The sequence below is a fragment of the Rattus norvegicus genome, chromosome 18, assembly GCF_036323735.1.
Source record: "Rattus norvegicus strain BN/NHsdMcwi chromosome 18, GRCr8, whole genome shotgun sequence".
In the NCBI taxonomy this organism is placed as follows: Eukaryota; Metazoa; Chordata; class Mammalia; order Rodentia; family Muridae; genus Rattus; species Rattus norvegicus.
The window spans coordinates 45,214,863-45,233,206 of record NC_086036.1 but is presented as its reverse complement, the minus strand read 5'-3'; the positions used below and the strand labels follow the sequence as shown (position 1 = coordinate 45,233,206).

Genomic DNA, 18,344 nt, shown 5'->3' with positions numbered 1-18,344 from the left:
AGGTTCATCTGAACAACTGGTGACTTTTCAACCTCAACCAGAAAACTTTTAGACTGGTTTGTTTAAAAGCCTGAAATACCACAACTGTAAACCTGTCCTCATATACAAAATACTCCACTCAAACACTAAAGAATACATATTCTTCTTAGCACCCCAGTGAGACAACCTTAAAATAGATCACACCTTAGGACACAAAGTAAGTCTCAACAAATGCAGGATAATTCAAGCAACATCTAGTATTTTGTCTGACCACGAGATAAAGTAAAAAATTCTAAGAGAAAAAATATGAAGATAAAGCAGCATGTTACTAAATGACAAATGGGTCATTGCAAAAATGAAGAGGGAAATAACAACTTCCTAAGAATAAATGAAAATGAAAACATAACAAAGCCAATGAAATCAGCCCTAAGATGAGCATTTATAGCTCTCAAGGAAGACTCTAAAAGCCAAAAGTTGGGGAGAACTGGGACAAAATAGTATCTTCTGGGCATTACAGAACCTCTGAATTCCTGAACTTACAGAGCTATGGCTGCCTGTGTAAGATCTGTATAAGATTATGTCAGTCAACATTCTACCATGAAAGAGAGGAGGCTTAGAAGAACCCACCCTATTAAAGAGGGACTAAAAATTGTCTACTTTTAGGTGAGGGAGAAAGGATCAGTATTCTTGAAGAGTATGGCTCCTGATAGGTTGACCATTCTCCAGCAGATGATCCCCTACCTTTGAGTATATAAGCTACATAAATTAGACTCAGTGGTAAGAAAAAAAAAGGTAGATCTGGGAAGAGTCAAGGGAAATTGTAAACTCTCAAAGAATAAAAAATATTATCTTAAGAAAAAAGAAAGTTAATTCTAAGGATCTTATATCTTCCTATATCAGGGAACTAACTCAAAGCGTAAGTCTGAAAATAAATTCTAAGTTAACTACTTTTCACTCAATCTATAAGAATTAAAAGAAAAATGAGGATAAGACCATTTTATTTTTGAGTATTACAACAAAAACAAAAATACTCTGATAATAATAGCCATTTGTGAACTATTTTTCTTGATAGATCAAAAAGACAAAGTGTAACTCCATAGGTATTTTCTGGGAAAAGTAATATTTTTTAAAAAGTATATATAATCGGGAAGAATTCCTTGAATATTTTAAGAAATACTAGATCGGGGTGGGGATTTAGCTCAGTGGTAGAGCGCTTGCCTAGCAAGCGCAAAGCCCTGGGTTCGGTCCCCAGCTCCGAAAAATAGAAAAGAAAAAAAAAAAAAGAAATACTAGATCATGTATTTGACTTTAAAGAGAAAAATTTAAAAAGACTCTTAGAAAACACTAGAGACATAAGCAGCAGAGAAAAATTTACTATACATTAGAGTAAATTCCCTTAAAAAAAGTTTAGTTTTAATATATTTATTAAAAATAGGAGGGGTTGGGGATTTAGCTCAGCGGTAGAGCACTTGCCTAGCAAGTGCAAGGCCCTGGGTTTGGTCCCCAGCTCCAAAAAAAAAATAAAAAAAAAAAAAAATAGGATGCAGACACCTCTAGCCGCTTGCAGGGCCATCTATCATGCAGCACTGTGATACCTTTGCCATGTAGTCTGCTGGAATTTTCCTTTTGACTATTCTTTTATCTATTTTAGACAGGATCTCGCTCCATAGCCTTGACTGGCCTGCAGCTCACTATCTAAACCAGGCTGACCTCAAACTTCTAGCTGCCTCAGATTCACAAGAGCGAGATTAAAAGTATTCTCCATCTCACAAGGCTTTCTATTCCTTTCTTCAAATACTGGTCAAAGCCTGGGCATGCTTTGCTCAACACTCTGAACCTCTTTCTCACTTTTCCTCAAGCTGCTTTCCACCCTTGCCATGTGGTCCTTGTCCTCCACTGTGGACACATTGGCTTTCTCAGATACTAACTTTCAAAGGCTTATATTTTTCTCTTCTTCAACCTTCTCCTGGCAGAAGACAAGATTTACAGCATGTCTGTTCTGCTTGTTTTTCTCTCAATCTCTAATAAAATTTTCCCAGGGAGGATGGATGCTTAAGTGTGTGCAAGTGTGTTGAGGCCAGAGGTCGATGCTAAACTCTTTGACAAGCACTCTCTTTATATTCTGACTCAAATTCTCTCATTTCAAAATGTGTCTGTCTCTGTAATGTTGTCATTACAAATGTACTGCTATGTCCAGCTGTTTTTTTTTTTTTTTTTTTTTTGGTTCTTTTTTTTCAGAGCTGGGGACCAAACCCAGGGCCTTGCGCTTCCTAGGCAAGCGCTCTACCACTGAGCTAAATCCCCAACCCCTATGTCCAGCTTTTTAAACATGAGTTCTAGAGATCAGCCTCAGATCCTTCATGCTATGTGACAAGCATTTTCTGTCTGAGCCAGCTTACCATCCTTTATTTTCCTCATTTTTAGCATATGGCCAGGATGTCCAGAACTACAAAACAACATGAAAAATAAAGTGTACTTTTACAGTTCATGAAAGCTCAGGGAATACTATGAAACATTAACTGAAACCACGGTAAGAAACTACCAATGGTTAATAGTAGAAAGATAAGCCAGGAGAAGGCCTGTATGTCTATATTCAAGCCATTTAGGAGGCTGAGGCAAGAGGATACCTTGAGCATGGGGTTTAAGGCCAGGCTAGGCACTTAATTAGATAATATAAGTGAGTATATAAATTCATGCACAGAAGAAAAAGATAGCAGTATTATGATAAAAATATCAACCTGAAAAGCAACTTGAAGTATATTAATTCAACTTTATTAACTATCTGATATAAGCTGAGTTAATACTTCTCAAATCACAATTCTTCCTTACCTGAATCCAATAAAATGCTATCTATTCCCAGACGTTTCTTCTCAAGGTTATTCAAAATGAAGTCTTCTTGAAAAACATGAAGCAACTGGGTTTTTCTGCCATGCTGAGATAAATAAACACCAACATAAGTTGATACACAGGTCATTTACTTAATGATAAATAGCAGAAAAATAATACTTACAAGCTTGGTAATAGAATCTAATGCAATAATGCATCCTGGTCTGGCTGTTGACTGCTGACTGACGATGTTAAATACTTCACCAACATATTTCTATTAAAAAAGAAAAATATCTTCTTTAATTAAAAAAAAAACACAAAATTTCAAACACAGTTATGATAAATCATGAACTCAAGTAATATAAATATAGTTTCTTTCAACTATAAACATTATAGGATTTTCCATGATTTCCATATCATTTTAGGCAAAAGTTCAAGGACTATAAGGCCTCCTCCAAAGGATCTGACCAGGCTAACTCTCTGCTTTTATCTCTGACTACTCTAATTTACTTTACTCCACAATGACCTCCTTAGTGTTTTATTACATAACCAATATCTTTTGGCTGCAGGGTCAACCTTCTTTTTGAATCACTCTCCCTGTAGCCATATGTCTAGCTCATTCAATTCCTTCATGTGTTTTCTATAAAGCATTCCCTTAAACAGCCAGGGACACTCCCTATTTCTTTTGCAACACTGTTTCTCTCCACAGTACTTGTTAACCAATATATTTTTAGCTAGTTCCCTTCCACCAGCTTATCTTACTTCACTAGAATGAGCTTTCTGGTATTAGTTTCTGACTTTTTACAACCAAACTTCCAACAGTTAAAACAATGCTCAACAAATAAAAGACCCTCAATAAATGTCTCTTGTTACAAAAGCAATAAATGTGTGTAACATACATACTCATATGCTTTGCAAAACATTGTTTTATAAAATTATCCTTTAAAAAAAACTTCACAGGACATCATAAAGCAATGATCTACTACTTTTATACTCTGAGCATTAAAAACTGGACTAGGGGTTGGGGATTTAGCTCAGTGGTAGAGCGCCTGCCTAAGAAGCACAAGGCCCTGGGTTTGGTCCCCAGCTCCGAAAAAAAAAAACAAAACAAAAAAAAAAAAAAACAAAAAAAAAAAAAAACAAAAAAAACTGGTAACTATTGGTAAATTAGGTTAGAATCATCTAAGCAGGAAGCTTAAGCACAGTCTGCCTCAGGAGATATTTGAAAACACCAATAAGCCTGCAAATGCCTCCTGCAGAGCACACAGGAGACAGAAGCAAAAAGAGCTGTGTGTTTAAGGCTAGCCTATGTCTAAAAACACGTTTCTCTTTTCCTAAAGTCAAGTAATCAACCAAAAACAGAAAAACAAAACAAAAACCCAGCTACACATTAGTACTAAAAGAATGCAGAAATATTCTCTTAGTGGAGGGCTTAGTAAATAGAGACAGTAGGCTTCCACTAGTTAGGCTTTGTAAGAGGTGTAAGAAGTGGGTCTCTAGCATGGTATAAGTGTTAAACTTGAAAGACTTCCTTGGGGCTGGAGAGATGGTCAGCAGTTAAGAGCACTGACTACTCTTCCAGAGGTCCTGAGTTCAATTCCCAGCAACCACATGGTGGCTCACAAACATCTGTAATGGGATCTGATGCCCTCCTCTGGTGTATCTGAAGACAGCTACAGTGTAGTTATATAAAGTAAATAAATAAATCTTGAAGGAAGGAAGGAAGGAAGGAAGGAAGGGAGGGAGGGAAGGAGGAAGGAAGAAAGGAAGGAAGGAAGGAAGGAAGGAAGGAAGGAAGGAAGGAAGGAAGGAAGGCAGGCAGGCAGGCAGGCAGGCAGACTTTTTTGAGCTGCAACCAAGCCAAGGGCTTTTTCTTCTCATGTTTAAGATTAAAATTCCACTCTTATTATTCTCTAGAGTTGGTTCCTTTTAACTATAGAGGAACCAGCAAGTTTCTAAAGATGGTAGTCCCCATCTATCTTTGAGTAAAGAACATAGAACTAGACTCGGGGGGGAGGGGCTGAGGGAGGGGCTGAGACTTGAACTCATAGATCACAGGCTTATTGACATACATGCTCAACCAGGCTAACTTTGTGCTTTTCGCTCTGAGTACTCTTACTTTACTGCACCATGACTTCCTTGGTGTTTTAGTACATAACCAACATGTTTGTCTGCAGGGTCCGTGAGTATAAAACAATAATAATGAGCTCAACCCCAGTCTAGAAATAATGAAGGGGCTTAACTTAAAATCACTATACAAGTACAAGATGAAGGTTTTTTAAAAAAGTAACAAAATGTGACTATCTGTCACAAAATATAGGCCACAATTCTAGAACAGGTCAAGCAAGTACAGGTTAAGTATCTAAAAACATCATAAAGTTTGTACTTACAGAAATTTCAGGGTTGGAAAGCTCATATAAAAGTTTCTTGGCATCAATAACTGCTTCATATAACCTCAGATATTGTCCATCACTAGCTACAAAGCATGCACTAGGAGAGTTGCAGTATGCACCTAGAAGGTATTTATAAACATTTAAAACGTAACCTTTCAGTAAGTATATAAAAATCTAAATCACTGAAATGGAAATCAGTGTGCTTACCTAGACAGTAACTGGGTATGAGAGTAGGGAGCCATGCCACATTGGAAAAGGCAGAAACATGAAGAGAATTAATCCGGGCAAGCTCAGACACTCCTCCAGAAAAAGATAGTGGCCCAACTGGATCAACCCTCCAAAGAATAAGCTCACTATAAACTGCATTGGGATCTTGAAATGCCATATCAACATTGCTTTTATTTTGCTGTGCCAAGGAACATTCTTCAATATTTATAGTGTCATGAGCTTGCTTTTGGTTACCAACATTTGGTGTCCTTAATGCATTATGGTGTGATGTTGTCAGTAATAAAGGTAATACTGAGTGGCAAGCTAAATCATTAAGATGAAAACGATGACCACAGTATCTGGATTTGTGAGAAATACTAAGCACTGTAGAAAAAGCAGATTCCTCAGCAAAACTAACCAGCCACTGATTCAAAGAACCATCAGCATGCTTTGAAATCATCATAACATTCGGGGTAAAAATACTTAATTTTAAGTTATTTGATGATTTACTGTGTCCAGAGGAGATAAGCATTGATGTAGAGCGAGTGAGGCCAGTAGGTTTCTGTTTTCCTTGTTGAATAGCCAAGTCAACATTCTTGGTACAGGCGTACATTACTATGCTTTTACAAAGAGAGTTTGCATCACCTGTGGGGAAAGCTACAGGGATTCTGGAAACAAAGGACACCTAGAATTAAGAAGGTGGGTATTAGAACATATAATTACATAAAAACATGTTACAAAAAGTTTTCACATTAACAAAAAAGAATGAACTCATCATAGATGATTAACAGTACCTGAACTTGACGAAACATACCAGGCTGGTATTCATCTAGCCAATCTACATGCCAAACTAGTAAAGACCCATCCATGGGATGAATACTGAAAAGCATGTCTGCGTTTTTACTCCATTCAGACAGAAGCACTTCAATCTGATGATCAATGGCAGCAGATGATAATGGTGTAAAACTTGAGCTTGGTAACATTTTGTCTTCACCCAATTCCTTCTTTTCATGATTTATTTTTAAATCATCAACACCACCATCCATTTCTATAAGCAAAAGTTCATGAACCAATAAAGTTATCACTATAAATTAAAAGAGCTTTCTAAAAGAATTCAAGGTGAAAAACATACTTTTTGTATTAACAAGAAATAAGATTAATGAAGTGAACTTAGCAATCAGACAGCTAGTGGGATATGCTCACATGTACATCTTTATCTTTCAAAAAGTCCAGACTCAATGCCCACTCCTTAACTCCTGGATAAGGAATATTGAAGGGGGCAATGACAAATTTTTTGACCAAATTTAAATGAAAAAAAAATAAAAGCTTAAAAATTGGTTAGAAAATGACTCTGTGATTCTGTCTTGCCAGTGTAATCAGAGTGGAAGTGGTATGTATCAATTCTGTGTCAAGGCAGAGAGAAAACACATGTACCCTCTCCCTGCCCTCTCCTCCTCCACATCCAACTGCATGATGGATACAAAGTAGTCTAAGCCCCTATACAAAATGCACTGTGCCATTAGTGGTACAGTGGTTACCATACTTGCCTTATTTCACACAGTGTTTATCAACTCTAATATACATATAGATCAAATATATTTAAATTGCAGATTCAGGAAAGTAGTTGTATAGTATATGAGATAATGTATTTGATGCCATTAATCTATACATAATTCATAAAGCCACAAGAATTGATAAACCCAAAATATCAGAAGGCTCTGGGGGAAAAAAAGTAGTGTGATCAAGAGTATTTATACCCAGTTATTAAATGAGCTAGTCCATATTTACATTATGCCCTAATGACCTTGGGAAATTATCTCTTATAATAAGTAGTTTTATCCACAAAAACTACTTATTTTGGACTCAAAATAAAATTTCATCCTTCTTAAATCTTTACCTTCATCAGATTTTACATCTGCCTGAATAGAGTCTTCTACACTGGCCTCAGATGAGGGCTGTTCAAAACTCTTTCTAAGTTGCTGTAAGAAGACCTCCATGGACAAAGTAAAATGCAACTCTTTATTGTTTAACCAGTGTACCACAAAAGGTCCACACTGCTCTTCATTTACACTTAAACTCAAAGACGTAATAGATGGAAGAAGAGGGATGTCTATAAAGAAAAACAAATGACAAAATTAAAATTGCAAACCACTATAACACAGAATACACAATTTCTATTTTCATTATACTTTTGTTTGTATAAAATTTATCTAGTTTTAAATTTAACTTAAAAGTTATTTTACAACTAGAAACTAGAAACAACCTAGATGTCTATCAACTGATAAATATATAATGAAAATGTGGTACATTTATACAATGGAATATTATTCAGCTGTTTAATAAAATAAATTTGCAGGTAAATGGATGAAGCTGAAAAAATACGCTAAGTGAGGTAATTCAGATCCCAAAGGGTAAACACTGCATGTTTCTCTCTAACATGTGGATGTTAGCTTTCAAATTTATGATATGTATGTTATAATTCAAATAACCATTGACATTAGAAACTAGCAAGGAACAAAGGGGAAGGAAAAGATCTCTCAAGGAGGAGGAAGCAGAATACAGTGTTAAGGAGAGATAAGGGAGAAAAGAGAATATGTGAATTAAATGTCAAGGGATTAAAAGACAGGGTAAAAGGAGAAATATGAAGAGGGACAAATAACGCTAAAGTGCATTTGAAAAACTATACGGATCTAAGTGGAGTCACCATACATTGGGAGAAACAATGCTCCAACTAGACATCTTATATGGCCAAGAAAAACCTCCAGTGCTAGGAATGAGCTACGTCTTATTGTTGGCCAAAGGGGTACCAGAATCATGGGCAACTGTCAAGGCTATTGGAGGCTTTCCACAACCTTTCTTGTATCATCAAATAGAGAAACTGAGCTGGAAACAGGAAAACAGGTCTACAGCACTCCTGAAACACAGGTTTATAGGACAGTTTAGTCACTGTCAGAAATAGCAGAACAAAGTAACACTAGAGATAATCTGATGGCGAGAGGCATACACAGGAACCCAAGCAACAGAAACCAAGACTACATGACATCATGGGAGCCCAATTCTCCCACCAAAGCAAAAACGGAATATCCAAACAACCCGGAAAGGCAAGATCTAGTTTCAAAATCATATTTGATCATGATGCTGGAGGACTTCAAGAAAGACGTGAAGAACTCCCTTAGAGAACAAGTAGAAGCCTACAGAGAGGAATCACAAAAATCCCTAAAAGAATTCCAGGAAAACATAAATAAACAAGTAGAAGCCCATAGAGAGGAGTCACAAAAATCCCTGAAAGAATTCCAGGAAAACACAATCAAACAGTTGAAGGAATTAAAAATGGAAATAGAAGCAATCAAGAAAGAACACATGGAAACAACCCTGGATATAGAAAACCAAAAGAAGAGACAAGGAGCTATAGATACGAGCTTCACCAACAGAATACAAGAAATGGAAGAGAGAATCTCAGGAGCAGAAGATTCCATAGAAATCATCGACTCAACTGTCAAGGATAATGTAAAGCAGAAAAAGCTACTGGTCCAAAACATACAGGAAATCCAGGACTCAATGAGAAGATCAAACCTAAGGATAATAGGTATAGAAGAGAGTGAAGGCTCCCAGCTCAAAGGACCAGTAAATATCTTCAACAAAATCATAGAAGAAAACTTCCCTAACCTAAAGAAAGAGATACCCATAAGCATACAAGAAGCCTACAGAACTCCAAATAGATTGGACCAGAAAAGAAACACCTCCAGTCACATAATAGTCAAAACACCAAACGCACAAAACAAAGAAAGAATATTAAAAGCAGTAAGGGAAAAAGGTCAAGTAACATATAAAGGGAGACCTATCAGAATCACGCCAGACTTTTCGCCAGAAATTATGAAAGCCAGAAGATCCTGGACAGATGTCATACAGACCCTAAGAGAACACAAATGCCAGCCCAGGTTACTGTATCCTGCAAAACTCTCAATTAACATAGATGGAGAAACCAAGATATTCCATGACAAAACCAAATTTACACAATATCTTTCTACAAATCCAGCACTACAAAGGATAATAAATAGTAAAGCCCAACATAAGGAGGCAAGCTATACGCTAGAAGGAGCAAGAAACTAATCGTCTTGGCAACAAAACAAAGAGAAGAAAAGCACACAAACATAACCTCATACCCAAATATGAATATAACATAAGCAATAATCACTATTCCTTAATATCTCTCAACATCAATGGCCTCAACTCCCCAATAAAAAGAAATAGATTAACAAACTGGATACGCAACGAGGACCCTGCATTTTGCTGCCTACAGGAAACACACCTCAGAGACAAAGACAGACACTACCTCAGAGTGAAAGGCTGGAAAACAACTTTCCAAGCAAATGGTCAGAAGAAGCAAGCTGGAGTAGCCATTCTAATATCAAATAAAATCAATTTCCAACTAAAAGTCATCAAAAAAGGTAAGGAAGGACACTTCATATTCATCAAAGGAAAAATCCACCAAGATGAACTCTCAATCCTAAATATCTATGCCCCAAATACAAGGGCACCTACATATGTAAAAGAAACCTTACTGAAGCTCAAAACACACATTGCACCTCACACAATAATAGTAGGAGATTTCAACACCCCACTCTCATCAATGGACAGATCATGGAAACAGAAATTAAACAGAGACGTAGACAGACTAAGAGAAGTCATGAGCCAAATGGATTTAACAGATATTTATAGAATATTCTATCCTAAAGAAAAAGGATATACCTTCTTCTCAGCTCCTCATGATACTTTCTCCAAAACTAACCATATAATTGGTCAAAAAACGGGCCTCAACAGGTACAGAAAGGTAGAAATAATCCCATGCGTGCTATCAGACCACCATGGCCTAAAGCTGGTCTTCAATAACAATAAGGGAAGAATGCCCACATACACGTGAAAATTGAACAATGCTCTACTCAATGATAACCTGGTCTAGGAAGAAATAAATAAAGAAATTAAAGACTTTTGAGAATTTAATGAAAATGAAGGTAAAACATACCCAAACTTATGGGACACAATGAAAGCTGTGCTAAGAGGAAAACTCATAGCGCTGAGTGCCTGCAGAAAGAAACAGGAAAGAGCATATGTCAGCAGCTTGACAGCACACCTAAAAGCTCTAGAACAAAAAGAAGCAAATATACCCAGGAGGAGTAGAAGGCAGGAAATAATCAAACTGAGAGCTGAAATCAACCAAGTAGAAACAAAAAGGACCATAGAAAGAATCAACAGAACCAAAAGTTGGTTCTTTGAGAAAATCAACAAGATAGATAAACCCTTAGCCAGACTAACGAGAGGACACAGAGAGTGTGTCCAAATTAACAAAATCAGAAATGAAAAGGGAGACATAACAACAGATTCAGAGGAAATTCAAAAAATCATCAGATCTTACTATAAAAACCTATATTCAACAAAACTTGAAAATCTTCAGGAAATGGACAATTTCCTAGACAGATACCAGGTACCGAAGTTAAATCAGGAACAGATAAACCAGTTGTCCCCATAACTCCTAAGGAAATAGAAGCAGTCATTAAAGGTCTCCCAACCAAAAAGAGCCCAGGTCCAGACGGGTTTAGTGCAGAATTCTATCAAACCTTCATAGAAGACCTCATACCAATATTATCCAAACTATTCCACAAAATTGAAACAGATGGATCACTACCGAATACCTTCTACGAAGCCACAATTACTCTTATACCTAAACCACACAAAGACACAACAAAGAAAGAGAACTTAAGACCAATTTCCCTTATGAATATCGACACAAAAATACTCAATAAAATTCTGGCAAACCGAATCCAAGAGCACATCAAAACAATCATCCACCATGACCAAGTAGGCTTCATCCCAGGCATGCAGGGATGGTTTAATATACGGAAAACCATCAACGTGATCCATTATATAAACAAACTGAAAGAACAAAACCACATAATCATTTCATTAGACGCTGAGAAAGCATTTGACAAAATTCAACACCCCTTCATGATAAAAGTCCTGGAAAGAATAGGAATTCAAGGCCCATACCTGAACATAGTAAAAGCCATATACAGCAAACCAGTTGCTAACATTAAACTAAATGGAGAGAAACTTGAAGCAATCCCACTAAAATCAGGGACTAGACAAGGCTGCCCACTCTCTCCCTACTTATTCAATATAGTTCTTGAAGTTCTAGCCAGAGCAATCAGACAACAAAAGGAGGTCAAGGGGATACAGATAGGAAAAGAAGAAGTCAAAATATCACTATTTGCAGATGATATGATAGTATATTTAAGTGATCCCAAAAGTTCCACCAGAGAACTACTAAAGCTGATAAACAACTTCAGCAAAGTGTCTGGGTATAAAATTAACTCAAATAAATCAGTTGCCTTCCTCTATACAAAAGAGAAACAAGCCGAGAAAGAAATTAGGGAAACGACACCCTTCATAATAGACCCAAATAATATAAAGTACCTCGGTGTGACTTTAACAAAGCAAGTAAAAGATCTGTACAATAAGAACTTCAAGACACTGAAGAAGGAAATTGAAGAAGACCTCAGAAGATGGAAAGATCTCCCATACTCATGGATTGGCAGGATTAATATAGTAAAAATGGCCATTTTACCAAAAGCAATCTACAGATTCAATGCAATCCCCATCAAAATACCAATCCAATTCTTCAAAGAGTTAGACAGAACAATTTGCAAATTCATCTGGAATAACAAAAAACCCAGGATAGCTAAAGCTATCCTCAACAATAAAAGGACTTCAGGGGGAATCACTATCCCTGAACTCAAGCAGTATTACAGCACAAGAGTGATAAAAACTGCATGGTATTGGTACAGAGACAGAGAGACAGACCAATGGAACAGAATTGAAGACCCAGAAATGAACCCACACACCTATGGGCACTTGATTTTTGACAAAGGAGCCAAAACCATCGAATGGAAAAATGATAGCATTTTCAGCAAATGGTGCTGGTTCAACTGGAGGTCAACATGTAGAAGAATGCAGATCGATCCATGCTTATCACCCTGTACAAAGCTTAAGTCCAAGTGGATAAAGGACCTCCACATCAAACCAGATACATTCAAACTAATAGAAGAAAAACTAGGGAAGCATCTGGAACACATGGGCACTGGAAAAAATTTCCTGAACAAAACACCAATGGCTTATGCTGTAAGATCAAGAATCAACAAATGGGATCTCATAAAACTGCAAAGCATCTGTAAGGCAAAGGACACTGTGGTTAAAACAAAACGGCAACCAACAGATTGGAAAAAGATCTTTACCAATCCTACAACAGATAGAGGCCTTATATCCAAAATATACAAAGAACTCAAGACGTTAGACCGCAGGGAGACAAATAACCCTATTAAAAAATGGGGTTCAGAGCTAAACAAAGAATTCACAGCTGAGGAATGCCGAATGGCTGAGAAACACCTAAAAAAATGTTCAACATCTTTAGTCATAAGGGAAATGCAAATCAAAACAACCCTGAGATTTCACCTCACACCAGTGAGAATGGCTAAGATCAAAAACTCAGGTGACAGCAGATGCTGGCGAGGATGTGGAGAAAGAGGAACACTCCTCCATTGTTGGTGGGATTGCAGACTGGTACAACCATTCTGGAAATCAGTCTGGAGGTTCCTTAGAAAATTGGACATTGAACTGCCTGAGGATCCAGCTATACCTCTCTTGGGCATATACCCAAAAGATGCCCCAACTTATAAAAAAGACACGTGCTCCACTATGTTCATAGCAACCTTATTTATAATAGCCAGAAGTTGGAAAGAACCCAGATGCCCTTCAACAGAGGAATGGATACAGAAAATGTGGTACATCTACACAATGGAATATTACTCAGCTATCAAAAACAATGACTTTATGAAATTCGTAGGCAAATGGTTGGAACTGGAAAATAGTATCCTGAGTGAGGTACCCCAATCACAGAAAAACACACATGGTATGCACTCATTGATAAGTGGCTATTAGCCCATATGTTTGAATTACCCTAGATGCCTAGAACACATGAAACTCAAGACAGATGATCAAAATGTGAATGCTTCACTCCTTCTTTAAAAGGGGAACAAGAATACCCTTGGCAGGGAATAGAGAGGCAAAGATTAAAACAGACACAGAAGGAACACCCATTCAGAGCCTGCCCCACATGTGTGGCACATACATATACAGCCATCCAATTAGACAAGATGGATGAAGCAAAGAAGTGCAGGCCTACAGGAGCCGGATGTGGATCGCTCCTGAGAGACACAGCCAGAATACAGCAAATACAGAGGCGAATGCCAGCAGCAAACCACTGAACTGAGAAGGGGACACCCGTTGAAGGAATCAGAGAAAGAAATGGAAGAGCTTGAAGGAGCTCGAGACCCCTTATGAACAACAATGCCAAGTAACCAGAGCTTCCAGGGACTAAGCCACTACCTAAAGACTATATACATGGACTGACCCTGGACTCTGACCTCATAGGTAGCAATGAATATTCTAGTAAGATCACCAGTGGAAGGGGAAGCCCTTGGTCCTACTAAGACTGAACCCCAGTGAACGTGATTGTTGGTGGGAGGGCGGCAATGGGGGGAGGATGGGGAGGGGAACACCCATAAAGAAGGGGAGTGGGAGGGGTTAGGGGGATGTTTGCCCAGAAACCGGGAAAGGGAATAACACTCGAAATGTAAATAAGAAATACTCAAGTTAATAAAAAAAAAAAGAAAGAAAGAAAAAAAGAAAATTCAAGTCTATCATGTTAATGAAAGCTGAATCATGTTGTTATCAATAGAAGGCTACAATGGTCTTAAAGAATACAAACAATATTCTCCAAATTAAGTTTTTTCCACGATAAAAGATTCTGAAAAGAAATCAATAGAATCATCTGTTTGGTTTATCTATAGTTAAGACAAAAGTAGAAATAATACTCGAATAAATGGTAAAGGAAAGAACCTTTCCCTTGATTCTCCTATCAGAAGCAAGCTCTAGTGCATCCAACCCAAGAGTTTCTGTTTATATATAGTAACAAGTATTTTGATTATTTATTTACCTAATCTAACATCTGATTACAGACTTCAAGAGAGCAGGTTGTCAGTTATTAAAGTGTCACTTTCTCTCCAATTCCTAACAGTACCCCTAATTTCTACACTGGTATAGATTAAGCAACTAACTAAAAGCCCCAAACAGCTGAACTGCCAATTTCATTGTTCTTGGGTAGAGCTGGGGACTGAAATGGCACTTCTCCAAGAAGTTATGGAAAAGGCTTTCTCTTTTTTGGCTTGCACCAATTCAAATAAGATTAGAATGCCATTAACTGACAATAGGAGTTACAACTGTTAAGTACATAAGAGAAGAAATACTGATTGCTTTTAGCAAGATATTCTAACTAAAGAAAACTCAGCTTTTTGTTCCACTCAAAGAACACAAAGGTTATTTTTGTAACAAACTTTCATGGTGAGGATATAAGAATGGAAATGAGATTCCAACAATATTGTGTTTTGACATGCTATAAGATTTTTGTCTTAATCACTGTTATACTGCCATTAAGAGACATCATGACAAAGCAACTTTTATAGAAGAAGCATTCAATTGGGGCTTGCTTACAGTTTCTGAGGTTAGTGCATTATTATTATGGTGGGGAGCGTGGTGACATGCAGGTGCTGGAGAAGTAGCTCAGAGTTCTACAATCTGTTCTGTTGGCAGAGTGCTAGCCTAGCATTTCAAACCTCAAAGCCCATGCCCAGTGGAGCACTTCCTTCAACAGGGACATTCCTAACCCTTTTAATTCTTTCAAATAGTGCCACTCCCTGATGACTTGGCATTTAAATATGAGTATGGAAGCCATTCTTATTTAGACCACCACAGTTTTCCTAGGTGACCTATAATTTAAAGAAAGTTTTAGTTCTCCTTATTGGAACTTGTCAAGGAGATGCCACACTCAAATTCGGGTTCTTCTTTCAATAATTGCTTATGCTTTTTCATTAAAGTGAGAGTTCAGGCTTGCTTTATTCTTTTAATATTGTTGCTTTTTACATTAATTTCATTTTTTTCTGAGGTGCTACAAATCAAAGCAAGGGCCTCATTCATGCTAAAAAACCACTTTACCACTGAGCTACACTGTAGCCTAATACTGTCCTTTACTCAACAGGGGTCTTCGATATTACACCATTGACTTTGTAGGTAACTGGTTTATAAGCACTGTCAGTTTTATGTATTTGATAAAGGTGATCTTTCCCAAATCTAAGTAACATTTTAATAAAGATGATTCAATATTCTGACATATTTTTCTTGGCTCATGGATACTTTTACAACTAAGATTACAGTCAACCAAATAAATCAAGAGTATCTCTATACTTTGACTTAGCAGAGCTCATTCTGGTAGACAGAATTCTATTCAAGTAGTTAACTGATAATTCCATTGCTATATTTCCTTGAAAATGCAATATAGCAATTTCCATGAAATGGGTTATGCTTAATTGATGTTCAAGAATATTCTATAATATCGAGGCTAGCCTTGGCTATATAATGAGACTCTGTCTAAAAAGAGGAGGTGGGGGGGTAGTAAAGAAAAAAAGATAGTGAAAGGTAGAAGTTTTAAGATTGCCCTCCCTAGACCAAAGTTTAGAGCAGAAGAAAGAAACTGGTCGGGCCCTAAAACTGCAATTACACCAGCCGGTTCAGCAATCTCTCCCAGGAACTAGCTGACCATAAAGTTAGATTAAAATCTTAAAGAACAATCTTGAGAAACAGGAAGCTTCTCCTTGTTATTTTCACTGGTATTCTCGACATTTTCCAATGACGCCATCCCTACCCACTTAGGTTGTGGTTTCTTCCTTTAAATACCCCTTTCTCCCAGCTACTCGGGGTCGAACTCCTCTACCCCTGCGTTGGATATGAGTCTCAACACCAGTGCACTGGTTCCTATCAATAAACCTCGTGTAATTACAGCAAGGATGGTCTCTCGTGAGTTCTTAGGGGGTCGTGTCATCCCGAGGCTTGAGTGAGGGTCTCCCCACTCCAGGGGTCTTTCAATAGGAAAAGAGAAGGAGGCATTATAGTCTACAAGATATATATAAAAAAAGTCTTTTGTTCTAGAGAAAGGGACTAAAGTGTAAAAGTCAAAAGAATTTTCCTCCTTCTGTAAAGGTGGTATTAATTATGTGCAACTACTACCTTTTTTTTTTTTAAAGAAACAGTTTGAGATAGTACTTTAAGTGCACCATCTGTGACCCCTGATTTTTTTATACTCACAGAAAATATCTACTAAAATGATAAGTACTTAATTCTCTAAATTCACAGGTATCCAGATGGTGTGATAGTTAATTACCTGTGGCTGGGTTGATGCTGGCTGCAATATGAAAGTGACAAAGTGCATTGGCATGCAGTGGCGTGTTCCTGTGGACACGGTGAGGATCCTGCTGATGAGGCAGATAGCCAGTATGTGCTACAAGAGCAAGTGATCTACTCCGACCTCTACGGAAAGGTCTCAGATTTACCTGTATAAATAAATACAAAATGAAATGACTGCTACATCACAATTGTCAGAATGAATAAAAAAATGCTATTTTATGTAATTATATATGTAAAAAATATTTCTCCATTTTTTGTATATCAAATTTAAATTTGAAGAGTAAGTATCTGGACTACTATTTTCACATTTGCTTTTCAACATCTAAAATCAATTTCCAGAACTTAGAAGTAAAACATATAAACAATCAAAAACCTGAAAAACCAGTAAGATGGGGATAGTGATGGACACTTGAATCTTAGCACCTGGGAGAAAGGTAGGAAGAGCTCTGATTGAGTTCTAAGCTAACCTGAACTATACAATGAGACAGCCAATAATGAAGCCTTTTCTCCAAAAATAAAACAAAGTACCAACCAAGATCTGTATACTTGTTGTTTTTGCCCATAACTTGCTCCCTGTAACTATGATATAACCATGATATACAAGTTATTCAATTGTTTGAAAAGCATCATTTTTCACAGAGATAATTTTATCTGACCTCATGTGGTATCCAATTTAAACATTTGCTATTTTGATATTTCATAGCATGAAATAATTCATATAGAACCTAAGGTTATTGCAGAGAAGAACATAGATTCCTAGTCAAACACTTTTTGTTATGTGATTATTATACAAAGTCATTGAATATGCCACACAGCTTAATTATATTCTGAGCCATCAGCTCTGTGCCTTGCAGTCCAGCCTCGTCTATATGAGTTCCAGGACAGCTAGAGCTACATAGTGAGATAGTGAGACCCTGTACAAACACCAAAAGAGAAAAGAAAAAAAACAAAAAAAAACTTGTTCTGTACAGGTTTAGAGACAAATCATTTTCAAGTCACTTCATGTTTTAATATTAAAAAAAGAATAAGAAACAAGGTGTGGTGGTGCATGCCTTTAATCCCAGCACTCCAGAGGCAGAGGCAGAAGCAGGTGGATCTCCAAGTTTAAGGTAGCCTCGTCTACAAAGAGTTCCAGGATAGCCTAGGCAACATAGAAAAAAACGCTGTCTACAAAACAAAACGTAAAACAGAAAGAAAAAGAATGGAAATACTGAGACAGTGTTTCTATTCTATTTTCAATCAGAAGTGGGTTTTCACACTTGTAATCCCAGAACACAAGAGACAGAGACAGGATTATTGGCATGAGACGGAGAGCAGCCTGGAGCTACAATGTAAGACTTTATTTCAAAGGAGCAAAATTTGTCCTATATTCAATTAGCCCAAACATCAAAAATTGAGTTTTACAATCAATGTTTATAAAATAAAGACATGTCCTGGTGGGTCTAAAGATAACAAACAGTACAGCAAAATATAGGAAACAAATCTATCTTATGCTTTAAGAGAAGATATATTTTTATAATTACATCTTTGAATCCTCAGATTTTACATTTGCCAATTTACAATTGTTACCATCATTTTGTAACTGGTTAA

At 37.0% G+C, this 18,344-nt stretch overlaps 1 protein-coding gene across 5 annotated transcripts in view; it reads right to left on the bottom strand.

The window, feature by feature from the left end:
• Dmxl1 (Dmx-like 1) overlaps positions 1-18,344 on the bottom strand; it is a 170,495-nt gene that overhangs the window by 116,793 nt on the left and 35,358 nt on the right. For all 5 annotated transcript variants that reach the window (XM_017601109.3, XM_006254710.5, XM_006254711.5 and 2 more), the window contains exons 9-15: positions 16,732-16,900; positions 7,303-7,515; positions 6,200-6,453; positions 5,406-6,090; positions 5,196-5,317; positions 2,990-3,079; positions 2,809-2,911 (exon numbers count right to left, since the gene is read on the bottom strand). In XM_017601109.3, the coding sequence (XP_017456598.1) occupies positions 2,809-2,911; positions 2,990-3,079; positions 5,196-5,317; positions 5,406-6,090; positions 6,200-6,453; positions 7,303-7,515; positions 16,732-16,900 (1,636 nt within the window). The remainder of the gene's footprint in view (positions 1-2,808; positions 2,912-2,989; positions 3,080-5,195; positions 5,318-5,405; positions 6,091-6,199; positions 6,454-7,302; positions 7,516-16,731; positions 16,901-18,344) is intronic.